The sequence below is a fragment of the Lissotriton helveticus genome, chromosome 3_1 (assembly GCF_964261635.1).
Source record: "Lissotriton helveticus chromosome 3_1, aLisHel1.1, whole genome shotgun sequence".
Classification (NCBI taxonomy): domain Eukaryota; kingdom Metazoa; phylum Chordata; class Amphibia; order Caudata; family Salamandridae; genus Lissotriton; species Lissotriton helveticus.
Window position 1 is genome coordinate 639,447,654 of NC_136061.1, and position 17,833 is coordinate 639,465,486.

The window sequence follows — 17,833 nt, forward strand, 5'->3', positions numbered from 1 at the left end:
ACGTTCTTCGATGAAATCGATATGGGTATTAGACAGAAAGGACCAGCCCATACCAAAGGTAGGAGAGAGTACTCTGGTGCAGCAATATTAATACAATATAGGAAGCACTTAGGGAGAGAAAATACTTCTCCCCTCAAAGCGGGACATTAAGGAAGCTCTGGTATGGCAGAGATGTAAACACACAGATCTTAGCATTTGTCCATGATAATGCTTTTGGTAAATTAATAAAAACATGAGAACCTTCATACACTAAGTAAAAGTAAAAAAAAAAAGATTGAAACAGGAAATAGCAGCCCATTTCAATTTAGTTGTGTTTGTGTCAGAATTGAGTACAGTGAAGATAGAACAATAACAAAAAATTTATTTAAGAGAAGGAAAAAAGAAAGTGCTCTATTTCTTGGATGCTGGGTCTGGGTGGCTTCCCAGTTCTTTGGGAGTGGCCAGTTCTACGCACGCTGATCCATTTCATCCAGGTATAAGTGGTATCTGAACACCAGAGCAAACCAGAACAATATCTTGACCTTTCATTTTCGGTTTCTGTCTGTGTTTTTCATCCGTGAGGAACATGAAAAGAAAAACATGAATGTGTGTAAAAAACACGTCTTCAGAGAGAATGTCTTGGGAAGAACCCTCAAATCCATCACAAAACCCCTTGTCCTATCCACATGTGAATCCACGCGGAGTAAGAGTCGCTCACTGCCCCACCTCAAAGGGGTGGGGTTAAAATAGATATTTATATGTCCCTGCATCTTCTGCAGTCAGCGTCCCCATTATTGGCGTGAGGAAGCTTGTGCTACACCTCAGTCTGAAAATCACCCTCAGAAAGGCTTAGCGTGATGCAGGGCTGGTCCCAGTCTGCACAGTGCAGTTCAAGTCTCTCCATGGGTTTGGGAGTCATCGTGTTTAGTACAGAGGCCCTGTAGTTCTCCCATGCTTGCTGCTGGTGCTGTGCGGGGCTTGTCTTTTCCTAAAGGGTGGGAAGGAAAAAGGAAATTAGTGGGAATACAGTGGAAGGAACGTTTTTTGCTACCACAACTACAGATTATTCTTAATCTCTCCAGGACTGAATCAAACTATGGAACACAATGGAAGATTAAGCAAGTCCCAGAAATAGAACGTGCAATAGAGGTTAAATATGAAAAATATAAATATGGCTGTGCAAATGCAAGAAACAGATTGATGGAAGCAATAGGCCCTAAAAAGGGAATGCAAGGTATCCCAAGCAAAGTAAACGCCATGAAAAACGAATGACTTTTAAACGGAGATGGAAATCTTTTTTTTTTGTGTTCAAATCATTTTTATTGAGCAAGAAAGGAGAAAGGAAAATAAGGTACAACAATAATACATACATACATGGATCCATTGTGCAATAAAAATGAAAAAATAAAAATATGCATCCACATAGCACGTATAGAACAGATGTCATATCAATGGCTGGAATACGTATAGTTGGACTGACAGTAAGAACCCATTGTTATACACGGTAGAAGCTGTCTTAAAGGAGAGCATCGTTCCCTACTTTGAAGACTATAACAGCTATGACATCATCATAAGTGGGAATAAATCGAGCCTACGTGTGCGAGAAGGAAAAAAGAAGAAAACAATTGACATACATTGTATTGCTACTAAATGCGTTCTTTAGTTAATAACATAAGGGTATACAAGATGACTCAATACCATTTGCCTAACACCATATCTACCAGTTTATTCTACCTCTAGTAAGTTGCAGTAGTACCTGTGCCACACAATTCAGCATAGGGAGGATTTGTCAGACATACATATTGTATAGGTATCATCCTAAGGTGGTGGAGATGAAAATCTTAATTGTAAACGCACCACACAAGGAACAGATGATTCAGAGGACAATTAAAGCTGTTTGTATGCATTTATATTGACAAGAGAGCATTTGTGAAATTAGCTAAATCTAAATAGCAGTAGAACCATGTAATCAACCAAGAACATTTGTAAAGCGCGCTACTCACCCGCTAGGGTCTCAAGGCGCTGGAGGGGGGAGGGAGAGGGGGGCTGCTACTGCTCGAAAAGCCAGGTCTTCAGTTGCTTTCTGAAGGAGAGATGGTCCTGGGTGAGTCGTAGGTGGGTGGGGAGGGTGTTCCAGGTCTTGGCTGCCAGGTAGGTGAAGGATCTTCCTCCGGTGGTGGTTCTGCGGATCTGTGGGACGGTGGCGAGGGCGAGGCTGGCGGAGCGGAGCTGGCAGGTTGGCGTGTAGAACGTGAGGCGGTTGTTGAGGTATTCGGGGCCTAAGTCGTGGAGAGCCTTGTGTGCGTGGGTGAGGAGTCTGAACGTGATCCTCTTGCTGATGAGGAGCCAGTGAAGGTCCCTCAGGTGGGCGGAGATGTGGCTGTGTCGGGGAATGTCCAAGACGAGTCGTGCTGAGGCGTTGGAATTTTTTCTGTAGTTTGGCGGTGGTCCCAGCGTAGAGGGCGTTCCCATAGTCCAGACGGCTGGTGACGAAGGCATGGGTGATCGTTTTCCTGGTTCCAGTGGGGATCCATCGGAAGATCTTACGGAACATGCGGAGTGTGTTGAAGCAGGAGGAGGTAACGGCGTCAACTTGCCCGGCCGGGGGGGCGTGGCTACGGGCCAAGCATGGAGGACGTGATCTAGACCAGCTCCGTCCCAAGCCCTGAAATATAAGCTAAATATCCTGTGAGCCCTGCTCCAATCGACACCCACCCTTGCCCACCAGACCGAGATATCCTTGGGAAGCGGCGGAGGCGATTTGAAAGCGATCCCGACTACTACGGGGGAAACCCACCGACGAGACCCGAGCGGCCTTGTGGACTGTCGGAAGCCGCGCTCTAGAGTGAAGGGAGGAGCCGGCCCGGGTCGGTTACGGAAGGCGAGCGCTGTCCCTGACGTCCGGACCTGAGTGCGCTGCGCCCAGCAGGGGATCGAGACAGGCTCTTGCAAGCTGCCGGGATCGCATACACTGACTGGTGTGCGGAGGTGGCATACAGCGGAATTCAGCAACACCGTGGCCGGGAACCGTATGTGGTAAGCTGGTCTGGACGACATAGTGGAGGGAAGCGCTCTGCCGGGAGGAGACCCAGAGGCCCGTGCCGACCCTGAGCACTGATCCGAAACGGAGACACTACGCTGGCCATTGGAGCCGAGGGGCGGGCGTCATCTTGACCGGTGATGAGCTGCTTCGCACCGGGCGTGCGATTCACTGGGTCTCTCCCCACAAGCATGGGGGCGTAAAGAAGGTTGAAACACACTGCATGCCGGGCCGCTGCGCATATGGACACAGAGACATGATGAGGCCCGGTTCTTGTACCAAGGAGAACCACGTTGCAGCTACCCTATGAGGGCTAACGGAATATTGGCCCGCCACATCCTGCCACTTCGCGACTGATTGGCGCCTTCCCACACGAAAGACTGTGTGTTAGAACAGAGCGTTTACGCAGGTCCTGCACCCTACCCATGCCAGTCTTGATCATTTAGATCCCTCATATTGCTAAGGAGGTGCACTTAACTCGCGAAGAGAAGAACGGAACTGGGAGCAACTCTGGGAAAGCCCCACCGCCCTCCCCCTCTGATCGGAACCAGGGGACACGGGCTGATGGGCGTGCACTGTGCGCAGTGAGGACTGCCTGAGCGCCACAAGTGTATGTACAGAGGCGACTAGTGACCCTGCTGGACTGGCCTCACACAGAATAACCTGGGTACTGGCCCGCAAAATAAGTAGTGTCATCGTTTGCGCTGCGTGACTACCACCAACACAGGCTGCAAAATATTTATCACGAAGCACTTGACTCGCACAGTGATGGGTAGAAAACTCAAGCACCAGGAACCTGCCGATCTTACTCCGCTGTACAGTGTGGAGAGGGCGCACAGGATACCTCCGAAACCTCCAAAACCGGGGGCCCCACCGAGACCACTGATTGCACGCCTTCTACACTAAAAGGACAGGGACTCGGTTCTATGGGCAGCCAGGGAGAAAGCTCCATTGAAATTTGAGAACAAAACGGTGTCTATCTATCCAGATATCACGCCAACGGTCCAAAAGACCAGATCGACTTTGCTAGGAGTGAAGCGCAAGCTGCGCGACCATAACCTGAAGTATGCGCTTCTTTTCCCGGCTCGCTTAAAAGTTATCCACAGTAATAAGACTTATTTCTTTGATTCTCCTGAGGAGGCTTCAGAATGGTTAGAGGTGACATTTACGCCGCCTCACACACAGGATCCTATGGAGGATGATTGGGAGGAGGGATCACCACACCCGGACACGGTCCAATCCTCAGCCCGCCGCGACCTTAATGTGCTACCCAGTGCGAATGGACGACGGACACTCGACAACTCAAGGTCGACACTGGCGACAACTTCACTCACAACTGACGCCCTGGCAGCATATGATGCCACAGACAAAATGAACTTGGGCTGCAGCTCGGACTCCCACACAGAACTGTCAGGCTCTGTCACCAGTGTGCAATTGTTCCCGAAAATCACTGCACAAGAGGCGAACGACCTATAAGTATAACTCCTGTATCAAAATTTGGTAATGTATGATACTGGTGTGAGGCGGGGGTGGGCAAGTAGGAGCAGGATACTCTTTAGATTCAGGGTAAACCACTGTACCTGTTAACGGATACTTGGTGAGTAAGCATGCCCACCACACCCCCCAGGGCGCAGTCACAATTTCGTTTTTTTGTTGCCCACGTTGGGCATTGATGTTTGGTCTCAGGATCTGTTTTGATGGAGACCTAAAGGTTAGGAAGTTTGGTACAATGGGGCCCTTATGATTTATGATACTATGCACCACACGGCACTTGTAATGGGTTCGATATATAAGTCGGTTGCACCCTGCCATGGAGACTCCTAACACATATAAGGTATGCACCTGGAATGTACGAGGCATGGTATCTCTAAATAAAAGGCATAGAATACTAGCACAAATGCGCAGGAGACAGGTGGATGTCGCATATCTTCAAGTGACCCACCTTAATGGTGCAGAAGGTACAAAATTACTAAGAAAATGGAAGGGCCAATTGTTTGCCACCACTTACTCCGCATTCTCAAGAGGAGCAGCAGTGTGGCTCAAAAATTCTATTCCCTTTCAAATGTTAGAGCAAAGAATTGACACAGAGGGTAGATATGTGTTTGTGAGGGGGACGTTGGACGGAACCCATATTGTTCTGGGCAGTATTTATGCGCCTAACACGGACCAGACAACGTTCCTTACCACACTTAATACAGTACTAGCGGATTGGTCGGATTATGACTGGATGATAGGGGGGACTGTAATGCAGTACTGGATGTATCCCTTGATCGATCCCATCCCCCTCTCCATGCAGCAGAGAGTAGGAAACAAGCAGAAGCGCTAACCCAATGGGCCGATGGTTGGGATTTGACTGATGTCTGGAGAAAAAAACATTTATTGCGCAGGGAATACACCTTTTATTCTCCACCCCATAAATTGCACACTAAAATAGATCGAATATTCTGCTCTAGGGCCCTGTTGGGGTCAATTGTGTCTGCTGAGCATATGGGGAAGACGCTGTCCGATCACAATCCGGTAGAGGTCACGTTGCATTGGGGTAAGACCCCTACTCCTATACCAACATGGCGACTACCGCCGGAACTATTGGAGGATACGGTCTTTAGGTCTACGCTGTCTGATGCTATTACACAATACTTCACTTTAAACACAGGCACAGCTAGCTCGAGAGAGATAGAGTGGGACGCCTTCAAAGTGTCAATACGAGGCGTTGCAATGAGCATGAAAGTGGGCATGAGACACACAGTGATGGAGGGACTGAAGAGAGAGGAGGGTCGGCTGGCGATGCTAGAAAGCGAGGCAGCGGGCACGAATGAACAGCTTAAGCAGTTGCAGGAGGCGCATATCCACCATGCTGAATTGCTTGAGGAATTGCGAAAACTAGATTATAAAGAATACACATGCAAACAACATGCCCAAGCGGATAGATCAGGTCCCTTACTGGCCAGAATAATAAGAGATGCACCCATGTATGTTTCCATTATGGAAGTGACTGACCAACGGGACACGCAGGTCCAGACACAAATAGGCATAAACAACACGTTTCAGGAATATTATGAGGAACTGTATGGGCGACATACGCCGCTGTCGGAGGAGCAGTATGACTCCTTTATGACGGATCTCGATGTCCCACGACTCACGGCGGACCAGAGTACTGACATTGCTCGCCCCATCACGGTGGTGGAGAAAAGGCAGGCGATCCGAGCGCTACCGCGAGGTAAAACCCTGGGGACGGACGGCTTACCGGCTGAGTTTTATGGGGCTTATGCGGACATTCTTGTGCCGCATTTACACGTGCTTTATATAGAGTCACTGAATACAACTGCACTCCCACCCACGACGTTGCAGGCACTGATAGTCTCCCTCTTGAAACCTGGTAGGAACGGGCTGCACTTTGCGAACTACAGACCACTATCGCTCTTAAACACAGATTACAAAATTCGTAGTAAAATTCTGGCGATGAGGTTGGCCTCTTATATCCCACAACTAATACACTCAGACCAATGCGGTTTTGTCCCTGGCCGGAGTACGGCGATTAACCTACGAAGGCTTAGCCAGATAATGCTTCATGAAGACGCGGTGAGTGGTATGGAGGGGTGTATATCTTTAGACCTGAAGCAGGCATTTGACTCCCTTAGATGGGATTACATGCTTGCAGCACTCAGTAAATTTGGGCTTCCACCCGAGTTTGTGGCTTGGGTGACTCTGTTATATACACAACCGACGGCAAGGGTACACACTAACAAATGCATATCCAGTCCTATTAGCATTGAAAAGGGCACCAGACAGGGCTGCCCGCTATCGCCCCTAGTGTTCATCCTAGCGCTGGAACCACTGTTACTTAAACTTCGGGCTTGTGCACAACACAGGGGTATACAAAGGACTGCAACGACGCATATAGTATCGGCTTATGCGGATGACATCATATTATACATAAAAGATATGGGGGACAGTCTAGACCCGATACCAAATATTTTTGAGGCCTTCCGCGTAATATCAGGTTTTAGGATTAACAACACCAAATCATACGGGTATTGGTTTGGCCCCGGGGGTCGGACGCACGACTACGGTTCACCCCATATTACTTGCAGATTGTGACAACGACCTTCAGATACTTAGGGATACAAATATACAGAGACAAGAACGACATGCTGGATGGGAACCTAGGTAGAGCAATCACCTCTTTAAAAGCACAAGTACAGTTCTGGACCGCGCTGCCACTATCGGTGGCCGGAAGGGTGGCCATCTCTAAGATGGTAGTCCTACCCCGTCTTCTTTATTTCTTTACGAACTTACCGCTTATGATTCCCGCAAGTATGTTTAAAATGATAAATACTATATTGACGGAACTGGTGTGGGGCACGGGTAGACAGCGCATTAGCCTCGCCAAGCTACAGCTCCCGACTGCGCAGGGGGGCATGGGATTGCCGGATATGTTGGCTTATAGCTATGCATGCCAACTGCAATGGCTGGCTTACTGGCTGGCAGGCCGCAATCTTCATGAGAGAAATATGACAGAAGCGGACAGAGCAAACGCCGCCATTCATACACTCTTGATGCCAAAGGTTAAAACTTCTGGATCGGCACCATTACTACTTAAACTCGCAGTCGGCTACTGGAAGAAAGCAGCGAGATAGGCGAATGTGTCGACATCATATGCTCCTACGATACCACTCTTGGGGATTCCACTAGGATTGCATGCGCTTACAGACCATGACCTAACAGCTTGGCATGACGCAGGCGTCACGCAGGTGGGTGACCTGTTTGTGGATGGCAACATCATGACATTTGCAGACTTTAACAGAACACATCAGACACCCGAGAGGTTATTTATATTAGTTGCTAGAGTTAAACACTATGTGACACAAACATGGGCACAGACTGGTGTGGCGCCGCCCACAAACTCATTGCTTACTATGCAATATTTAATGGGACGGGTGGCCATTTGACAATTTGGCTAACGAATGGCATCAGGACCGGCAGGGCCGTTTCCCTTCAGCCCACACGCGAACGTTGGGAGGGAGACATGGGAAGAGCCTTTAGAGACAAAGAATGGGAGAGGATTCTGAAATTCCCTAAAAAGGTCTCGAGGAACCCAAAATTTAAGTTTATCCAACTGATGATCATACACAGAGCATACCTCACTCCACATAGGATACACACCATGTTTCCCAATGCTGAGGCTACGTGCCCCCGATGCCATGCGGAAGACGCACAACTGTTACACATGCTATGGGAATCCCCAAAGTTAGGATACTTTTGGACTACAGTACATAAAGACTTAACCAAGGTGGCTCCGGCACGACCATACACCTCTGTAGAATATTGTATACTGGGGCTAGGCCCACCTGAAAAGAAGAGGAGTGTAGCATCCCGCTCCCTGATATGGCGATGTTACTAGCTAAGAGAACAGTAACCATGAGATGGAAGTCGGCCAGGCGACCAGAACCAGACAGTTGGCGTGGAGAGGTACTGAGATGGGGGAAGGCAGAGAGTGTGGAAATACAGCGTGAGGAGCGTAGAGGTCTACGTAAGCACCCCATTTCAATGGACATGGACTGGAATGCATTACTAATAGACTTTGAATCAGCTGATAATGTCAGCCTGCCTCACACAGCAAATGAAGACAATGGGGGAGAGTTGCAAACTAACTAAGCAGGGACTGTCGTCCCCACCCTTTCAGCCCGAGTGGATGGTGTTCATCGTGTGGGTGGTATCTTCCGTGCTGACCTGAGTCCAGGCGCACAGGGTGGTGGTGGGGGGTGTAGGTTTGGTGATTGGCTACGAGTTCTGAGTGCCGAAGCTGTCGTGTATGTCGACGATCTTACGGTGAAAAAAGGTGGCCAGAGAGTTCCAGAGGTCTTGAGAAGGCGTGATGTAGTTGTTGCTGGTGTTGGGGTTGGAGAGCTCTTTCACGACGTTGAAGAGTTCCTTGCTGTTGTGGGTGTTGTTGTCCAGTTGTTCTCTGAAGGATGACCTTTTGGTGGTGCGGATCAGCTGGTGGTGTTTGTGGGTGGCGCTCTTGAGGGCTGTCATGTTTTCCGTTGACTGGTTGTGGCGCCAGGCTTTCTCGAGGTCACGGCAGGATTTCTTAGAGTCTTTGAGATCGTTGGTGAACCACGCGGCTTTCTTGCTGTTGAGGTTGCTGGGAGGGTTTTTCAGTGGAGCACGGGTGTCGGCGCAGTCGGTGATCCACTGTGTGAGGTTGCGGACTCCTTCGTTGGGGTCCGTGGTGTTGGTGGGAGGGTTTAGGCTCAAGAAGGTGGTGAGTCGGTCGGTGGTGATCTTGCTCCAGCATCTTCGGGGTGTATGTTGAGGGCTCTGGTGGGTCGTTGTTTTCCTGAAGTTGAAGTGTACGCAGCTGTGGTCGGTCCAGTGGAGCTCGGTGGTGTGGCTGAAGGAGATGTGGTTGCTGGAGGAGAAGACGGGGTCGAGCGTGTGGCCGGCGTAAAGGGTGGGGGTGCTGACCAGTTGCTTGAATCCGAGGTTGGCGAGGTTGTCTAGTAGGGCGGTGGTGTTGTTGTCCTGTTCGTTCTCCAGGTGGAAGTTGAGGTCTCCTAGGAGGATGTAGTCGGGGGAGGCGAGGGCGAGCGGGCTGATAAAGTGTGCGATGGCCTCGCTGAAGTGTGAGCGTGGTCCCGGGGGTCTGTAGATGAGGGTTCCTCTGAGGGTGGTCTTGGGGTCGGTGTGAATCTGGAAGTGCAGGTGCTCTGCGGTGGCGAGGGTGTCGTCGTTGTTGGTCGTGATGCGGATAAGGTTTCTGTGGTTCCTCCGGTCTGGTTGATGCGGTCCCTCCGGATGATCTTGTAGCCATCTGGGATGGCAATGGCGATGTCGGGGGCTGAGGAGGCCTTCATTCAGGTTTCCATGAAGAAGGCGACGTCTGGTGCGGTTTTGTCCAGGAGGTCCCATAGTTCAACGGCGGGCCTGTGGAAGGAGTGGATGTTGAGCAGGATGCACTTGAGGTGGTTGTTGTTGGCGGCTGTTTTGGCTGGCGCGGTGCAGGACCGAGTGCAGGTGAAGTAGCAGGCGTGGCAGGTGAAGGCCCCGTGGGTGCGTTTTGGGGTGGCTTGGTAGCAGGCTGGATGTTGGCCGGTGTTGAGTGCGTGGAGGGTGGCAGCGTTGTAGCTCAGTTGGGTTGGCTGGCTCTGGCGGGTCCAGGGTTTCTGGACAGGCGTGGATGGGGCTTGCGTACGCGCGGTCCCCGCCATTAATGGCGAAGTGGGAGGGAGGAGCAGCTGGGACTCGGTAGCGGGGCCGCGAATGGGGAGCGGGAGACTGGAGAAGGGGCGGGGCCGCAGGAGAGCAGTGGCGGGGAGCAGAGGGGGCATTGGAAAGAGCGGGAAAGCGGAGCGGGGGAGAGCGAGGGCAAGCCTGGGCAAGCCTGAAGAGCGAGGGCAAGCCTGGGCAAGCCTGGAGAGCGAGGGGAAGCCTGGAGAGCAGGGGCCCTAAGGAGAGGCGGCAGCAAGAGGGCCAAGCAGGCAGCAGCAGCAGAATCCGGGCACACGGGGGCCGTGCGGTAGTGGAGTGACCGGGTCCTTCCCTCACGCTGATTACTCGAAGGATGTTTATTGAATAATTAAATCATTAAAATATATTTATTTATAAATAACTTTAATAAAAAATTTAAAAAGCACCCTCACTAGCATGTTAACATTTAATATCTGTTATTTGTTTGCTAAGTTATATGTTTGTGCATTAATTGAAACGTTTCTAGTTTGTCTCATTGAATTTATTTGTAAAACATAATTTAATTTTTAATATAATCTAACGTTTTTTCATTAGAAACAATATTATATATATTTATATATATATACATATGTGTATGTGTGTGTGTGTGTGTGTGTGTGTGTGTTGAAATACTTCCCATTATGTGATAAGGCCCTGCCTCCATTATTTTCTCTGGGAGTGAGTGATCAGGTGGGGTGCCAGACATATTGGAGGGCTGAGCTAAAGCACAAACTACTATTTCATGATCCCTTTTTGGTCTATATTAACTACAGAAGTGTAGTTTGTGAATAGCAATAGGTTTGCTCTTCTGTGGGAGGGTGTTTGTATTTGCAAGTCCATATTTAAACCTTTCTTTAACCCTCCATAAACCCCTCCCATTTCCAGCCACTGTCTCTAGTCCCTCTCACAGTTATTACCAAAAGGTAAACCTATACGCACAGAAAAGATAATAGCAGCGAAGGAAGAGGTTTCTTATGTATGTTTGTGAATTCCATTCTGTAGCACATTAGCAGCACTACTGTGTTATGATTAAACATGCTTACAAAATGCTGTTAGTGAATCGGGCCGTAAATGCTCAATCACAACTTTTCATAATTCTTATCTATTTCATTAAACATTCTCCACTGCAAGCTTTCTCTCTGCAATCAAGGTGCCCAATAGGTGCATTCTGTTAATCTCATCTGTACCTTTTATGAAGGATCATACCACTCATCTATCTGATAATTTCTGCCTAGTGGTCCAGGCCATTGAGCTTTCTCATGTAGATCAGGGGAAAACACTTTTATTTTGGGCTCATCCAAGGGCCCTTTTGCCCTTTTAAGCGCACTGGTTGCCAGTTTTTGGAGCCATGATAGGATCACTCCAATCCCTACAGTAGATGCCACTTCACTTTAGATTTCAAATTATGAGGCACAGTCTAGTTTATAAAGACTCAACTATATGACTTTCAACTTTGTGACATCGCATGCAACTTTAAGTGTATTTCTCATATGTCTTCAAATTCCCCAGGTTTGCAAAAGCTGGAATTATTATTATGCACTTTCAGTCGAAGCTTCCAGCTTCTGGAATTTTCACCCTCTGAGGGCATGTCTTACCCCTTCTCTACTGCCTTTTAGGAAGGACTTCTCAACTCATCTTTGCACTCTTGATTATTCTTTATAAATGTATTATTGTTAACTATACTTGCTGTTTCATTTAGTATTTTATTTTAGTTATATTGTATTTGTTGTTTCATTCTTTAATGATTTTTCATTCTGTGAACCACTTTGGCAAGTCTCCACATAGTAATAAAGTTACTTACCTGTAACTCCAGTTCTCCACTGTTGGTATATTTCATATATTCATATGGTTAAATAATTTCCAGTTGTCAGAGTGGGAATCCCCTTAATCTTAACCGCATCGCTGCGGCGGCTTTTCCCACTGTGCGCGGTAATTTTAAAAATACCGCGTTACATGACGAGCTCAGCTCATCATGAGCGCACGGCAGGTTACGCTCATGACGAGCTCAGCTCGTCATCAGGCTGGAAGGGGTTAAATAGCAGTAAACAGTGTTAAAATGGCCACAGGCCTCAACAACAGTAGTTTAGTTGCACATCCACATAATTGGAAGCAATCTGAACTTCAGCCAATCAGGAGGAAGTGCTAGCACTCCTACTTCCCCTAAAGGCCAACATAGCTCAGAATTTATACCCCAGAGTGGAAGTAGAGAATATAATAAATGAGCCTCTGACCAGGGAGAAGGGATGGCCACATGTGGTCAACACTGGGGAACTGGAGTTAAAGGTGAGTAACTCATTTCGTCTCCGGTACTGGATCATTCATACTTTACATGCTTGAATCAGAATAGTAAGCAGTACATCAGACGCATACTTAAAATAAGAATGCAGAAAGCAGATTCACATTTACTGGAACAGGTTCCTGATGACTGCTTGTCCCACTTCTGAATCAGATTTTACATTCACATGGCACCAATAGTACTGCGTGAACATGTGTCTGCTCGGCCAGGTACCTGCACAGCATACGTCTTGTTAGGATAAATTAGCACAGAATGCAGCAGTCATAGCCATTTTCCTGCTGCAATATGGTCTCACTCTTCCCTGGAGAAGATACTTGGCTTTGCTGTGGTAGGTGGTGCAGGCAGAGAGCCAATCAGCTAGTCCCTGTTTGGACAGGGGTCGACCCCTTCCACGCTGACCGAAGGACACAAACAGTTGGTCTGATAAATGTATGTTCTTTGTCTTGTCAATTTAAAATCCAATATATCTGCTTACACCTTTCGAGTGTAATGATTTTTCTGCCGACATTGTATGGTTTGGGAAAAATGGACTATGACAGAATAATTCAGGTGGAAGTCAGTAGGGACTTTAGGTATAAATTATGGTTTGGTCTGTAAGATGATCTTGTCCTCTGTGAATCGGAAAAAGAGTTATTTTACAGTGAATGCCTGCCTCTCTCCTACTTTACTTTCTGAGAAGAATCACTGTTATGTTATGTTATGTTATAGGGGTATTTGTTAAGCGTACGGCTACTCCGAGGAGTGTCCCGGCGCTATCTTGACCCCAGAACAGATCAAAGGAAGGAACAGACAGCCGTAGCTAACTAGTCTGCACTACTATTGAAAAAGTCAGGTTTTTAAACTTTGCCTAAAGCTGAGAAGATCACGTTCTTGTCTGAGGGGAAAAAGGGAGATTATTCCATAATTTTGCCGCTACCACCTGAAAAGAGCGAACTCATTTGTAAGAACGGTAAAACTTAGGCACAATTGTCAGTTCCTGAGATGATGAACTCAGTGTTCTGAGTTGCTTGTAGGGCTGAATTTTATTCCTAATGTACGGGCCCGATGTTATTTAGGGCCTTAAAAGTTAGGACCATGGATTTAAAAATGACCCTCTGTCTCACTTGTAACCAGTGCAAAGACCTGAGGTGGGGGCACATGTGTGACCTGGGTCCGACCGTGAGCAGGGTCCTTGCTGCGGCATTTTGAACTACCTGCAGGCGGTTCAATAAGTAGTCCGGAAGGCCCAGGTACAACACATTTACGTAGTCCAGCCTTGATGTAATCAGGCACTGGACCACGGTTTTCCTGTGAGGGATAGGAAGTAAAGGGAGGAAATTATTCATAATTTTTAAAAGCCCGAAACAGGTGCCAGCAACTGATTGAACCTGGGACTTCATAGCCATGTCGGAATCCAACTTCACTCCTAGATTTTTTATGGTGGAGACTGGCCTCTCAGGTGGAGATAGATTTTTAGTCCACCAGTGACGCCACTCATCACCTGGAGTGTGTCCAAAAAAGATAACTTCTGATTTGTCAGAGTTGCAGAGTAACAGATTTTTCCTAAACCAGTCGAACACCTTGGTTAGGCAAGCATTGATTTCATTACTATTAACCATTTCATCTTTCTCACAGGTGAACATTAATTGCGTGTCATCTGCATACGATATAATTTTGCCCCGTATTGTTCAGCTACAGGAGCAAGACGGGCCAAGTATATATTAAACAGGGTTGGACTTATAAACGGAACCCTGTTCCCACCCTACATTCAAAGGAGGGATGAGGGCTGAAAAAGGAGGCGCCCAGACTGTTTGCTGGCAGTTGTCCAAAAAGGAATTGCACCATCTGAGCACTGCGCCCCCAATGCCGCTCTCCCTCAGTCTGTGAAGAAGGCGGTCATGTGGCACGGTGTCGAAGGCCGCCGAAAGATCTAATAATATCAGCACAGCCTTTCAACCTCTGTCAAGGTTGGTTTTGATCATCTCTGAGATTTCCATTAGAGCCATTTGCTCTAAAGCCTGACTCACTCGGGTGAAGCACCTGGCTGACCTCATTAAAATCTGTGATAATGGCATTCACATATTTCTCCAAAGCCTTGGAGAAAAAACGGTAGAAGAGATATGGGTCTGTAATTGCTGGCTACCAAAGGGTCAGCTAGTGTTTTTTTAAGGAGTGGAAGAATTTTCCCATGCTTCCAATTTTCTGGCATCCTTCCTTCGGACAGAGAAAGATTCAATATCCGATTAACAGCTGGATTTATTACCTCAGCAGTCGATGCCAGCGTTTTTGCTGGGCAGGGGGCGGAGGGGGATCCAGATTTTAAGGCCTTCATCATTTTAAGTGAGGTGGCCATGGGCATGGGTGGGAACTCCAGAAGGGTATTCTCCGTAATGGGGCATAAGGGGAGAGGTCTATCGGTAGTGCTAGCCCCGTCCTGGCGGGGGTTACTCAAGGAGTCCTGTATGGTTTGGATTTTCCTATAAAAGTATTGTGCATTTTCGTTTGTCCATGCATCAGTAGGGGCAAAAGAGTCTTCCAAAAGATGAACCTTTGCTTTGCATTGTGGATAAGCAGTGGTAGCGGTATCTAACTCAAGACAGTGTTGAGTTCCCATGAGACTGGAAGACGCCGTAGAGGTGGAAATGCTCTAAAAGTTCCTTCATCAACTGTTTTATGATTCTTTGCAATAATAGAGTGGATGAGTTGTCTCCTGTTCCTCTAATTCTAGATATGGCTGACAGATGGACTCGTACTACTGAGTATTTGATACTGCTCTTGGCAAGTTCCAACAAGTATGGAAGTCTTTTGTAAGGTTGCATTGTAGGGTGGGTGAAACCCTTTGCTTTTGCATCAGACACAAATTTACCTCCTCTTGGTGTTATATGTCTTTGTGGTGGCTGGTACCCATGCCAGGATGTTTCTACATCCTGTCTGAAGATCCAAGTGACCAAATTCTAAGTGGTCAGGTATCATGCTGCCAGGTTCAGCTAATTGAGGTTGTGATAGAGTGTCTCCTCATTGTGTCTGGAAAAGTGTCTGGAAAGCTGTTTAAGTGGTATTGCCAGATATGTAGACAGCTGGAACAGTTTGTTGTTCCTGTAATGACATATCCACGCTGGAGCAATATGAATCAGGGTGCAGTGATCGTCTTTGCCTTCATAATAACCCTGGGATCAGCAGAAATGGTGCAAAGGCATTTGTAAGGACACTAGACCATTTGATTAAAAAGCATTGCCTATTGTTCTTGGTTGCATAAATATGGTACCGTAGTAGCAGGGTTACTTGTATGGCGAACAAATATAGTGTGTGGTGATCCCACATTTGGAAGATGTATTCGACTTACTCCTGGTGGAGGTCCCAGCCATGGCAATTTGACAGCACATGACTGAACGCATCTCATTGATCTTTGTGGCAACATGATAGATGTTCCACAGCAATATTGACTTGGTGAGAAATTGCCCAGTCACATAGCAGTTACACCTCTTCTGAGAGAGGCCAGGACCTTGTTGTCCCATGCTTGGTACTGATGTTGTGTTGTCCGTCTTGATGAAGTCTGCCTCACCTGGCAGTCTTAGGAGGAACGCTTGTAGGCCTGGTCACATGGCCCGAAGACCCAGAACATTGATATAGAGCATCTTCTCTGTGTCTGACCAGACACCTCTGGACAACTGCTTTTGCATATGAGCTCCCAGGTGTACATGGACGTATCAGTAGTGAGAACCTACATGTCGAATTGAGTATGAAAACAGAAGCCTGCATTTGCAGGTAATCTCCCACCATAGCAATGCCTGCTTCATGTGTCTCGTATCTTGGACCGTGTTCTTCCATGAGCTATTTATTTCTGTTTATTGTCAAGTTCTTGTTGGACTGGTCTCATTTGGAGCCTGCAAAAGGGTCAAAGGCCAATGCAGGATGGCATTAGGTTCAGAAGAGACTACTACTACCTGACTGTGACTGATTGTCTGGTGGGGAAGTCCTTTACTTCCCCACCAGACTTGGTGCTTCCTCACTCTGTGCTGTGAGAGAAAAGCTTTCCCCAACATAATGTCTAGTATTGCTCCCAGTAACTGAAGTTTCAGTTTTGGTTCGTAAAGGATCTATCGATGTTTAGTATCATTCCCAATATGTAAAAAACACTGATGCAGGTGGCAGTGAAGCTTTGACAAGCCAGCAAGACACTTATGGAGCCTTGACAAGCAGCCGTCCCAGGTACAGATACATTTGATGACCCTATTATGTGAGGAAGGCAGCAGCAGGCACTGGGCATTTGGTAAATATCTATGGTGCTGATTTGAGGCCAAAGGTAAGTGCCTTGATTTGGTGGTAATGTCCCGCCACTAGAAAGCAGAGGTATGTCAATTGCTTTCAGTGTACAGGGGATTTGGAAATACACATCTTCAATCTCCAGGGAGGTCAGGTAATCTCCTTCCTGGATTATCAGGAGGACTTGGAGCGTAACCATATGAGGAGACTCTTTTTCTGAAACTTGTTCAGTTCTCTGAAGTCTATAATCGGCCTCCACTGCCCAATTTTCATCTTTATATAATAAATTCTGGAGTAAAAACACTGAATTCAATGGGATTTCGGGACCATTTCTATTGCTCGCTTTATCAGGAGGAGAATTCCTGTTGCAGATCCTTCGAAGTAGGATGATGGTCTTCCTTGGGTGGGAAGACAGATGGTATCTGTAAAAACTCCACTGTATGTCCTGAGAGTGCAATCTGCTGCAGCCATCAATTCAATGTTATGGACTCCTATGTTGGGGAAATTGTGAGGGAAATTCTCCACCACACTACCTGCTGAGTAAGGGACAGCTTCGGAGAGTCAAGCTCTCTAGGCTGTTGGGGTGTGTTTGAGAGGTGTTTTTTATGTTTGGACAATCTGCAATTCTGTTATCTTTGATTTCAGTTGGTAATGATATCCATGGTCAAATTCAGTTTATAGTGGGCTGTAATATGGATGACCTTGACCCCATCCAGATTGGAAGCTCCCTTGTAGGCCTGGAATCTATGTCAGACATGAAAAGTTGCTTAGCCGTGACATTGATATTGTAGAGCTCCTAGGGATTTTGCAGTATCTGTATCCGTCAGTGTTTTGTACAACAAAGTCACTAAGGAGAGTCACTGTTTCTGAAATGAGAGCGTGGGAAGAGATGGGTTGTTTCTACAGAATTGGAAAGGAGTTAATTCGACTTTCACTTGATGTCCTCACACACCCAAAGGATGTCATGCTTCATCATGGGGCGGTGCTCCTCATCGGGCCGGCGCTGCAATGCCCTACGGGTCCCTTAATTGGAGATCTTTTAAGCG

The 17,833-nt window shown here is 47.4% G+C and overlaps 1 protein-coding gene across 1 annotated transcript in view; it reads right to left on the reverse strand.

Moving 5' to 3' along the window:
* Nucleotides 1-343: 343 nt before the first annotated feature.
* Nucleotides 344-17,833, reverse strand: part of ADGRB2 (adhesion G protein-coupled receptor B2) — a 1,067,283-nt gene continuing 1,049,793 nt past the window's right edge. Inside the window, exon 30 of the mRNA XM_078680649.1 lies at nt 344-967. Coding sequence (XP_078536775.1) covers nt 794-967 — 174 coding nt within the window. The 3' untranslated portion in view covers nt 344-793. The remainder of the gene's footprint in view (nt 968-17,833) is intronic.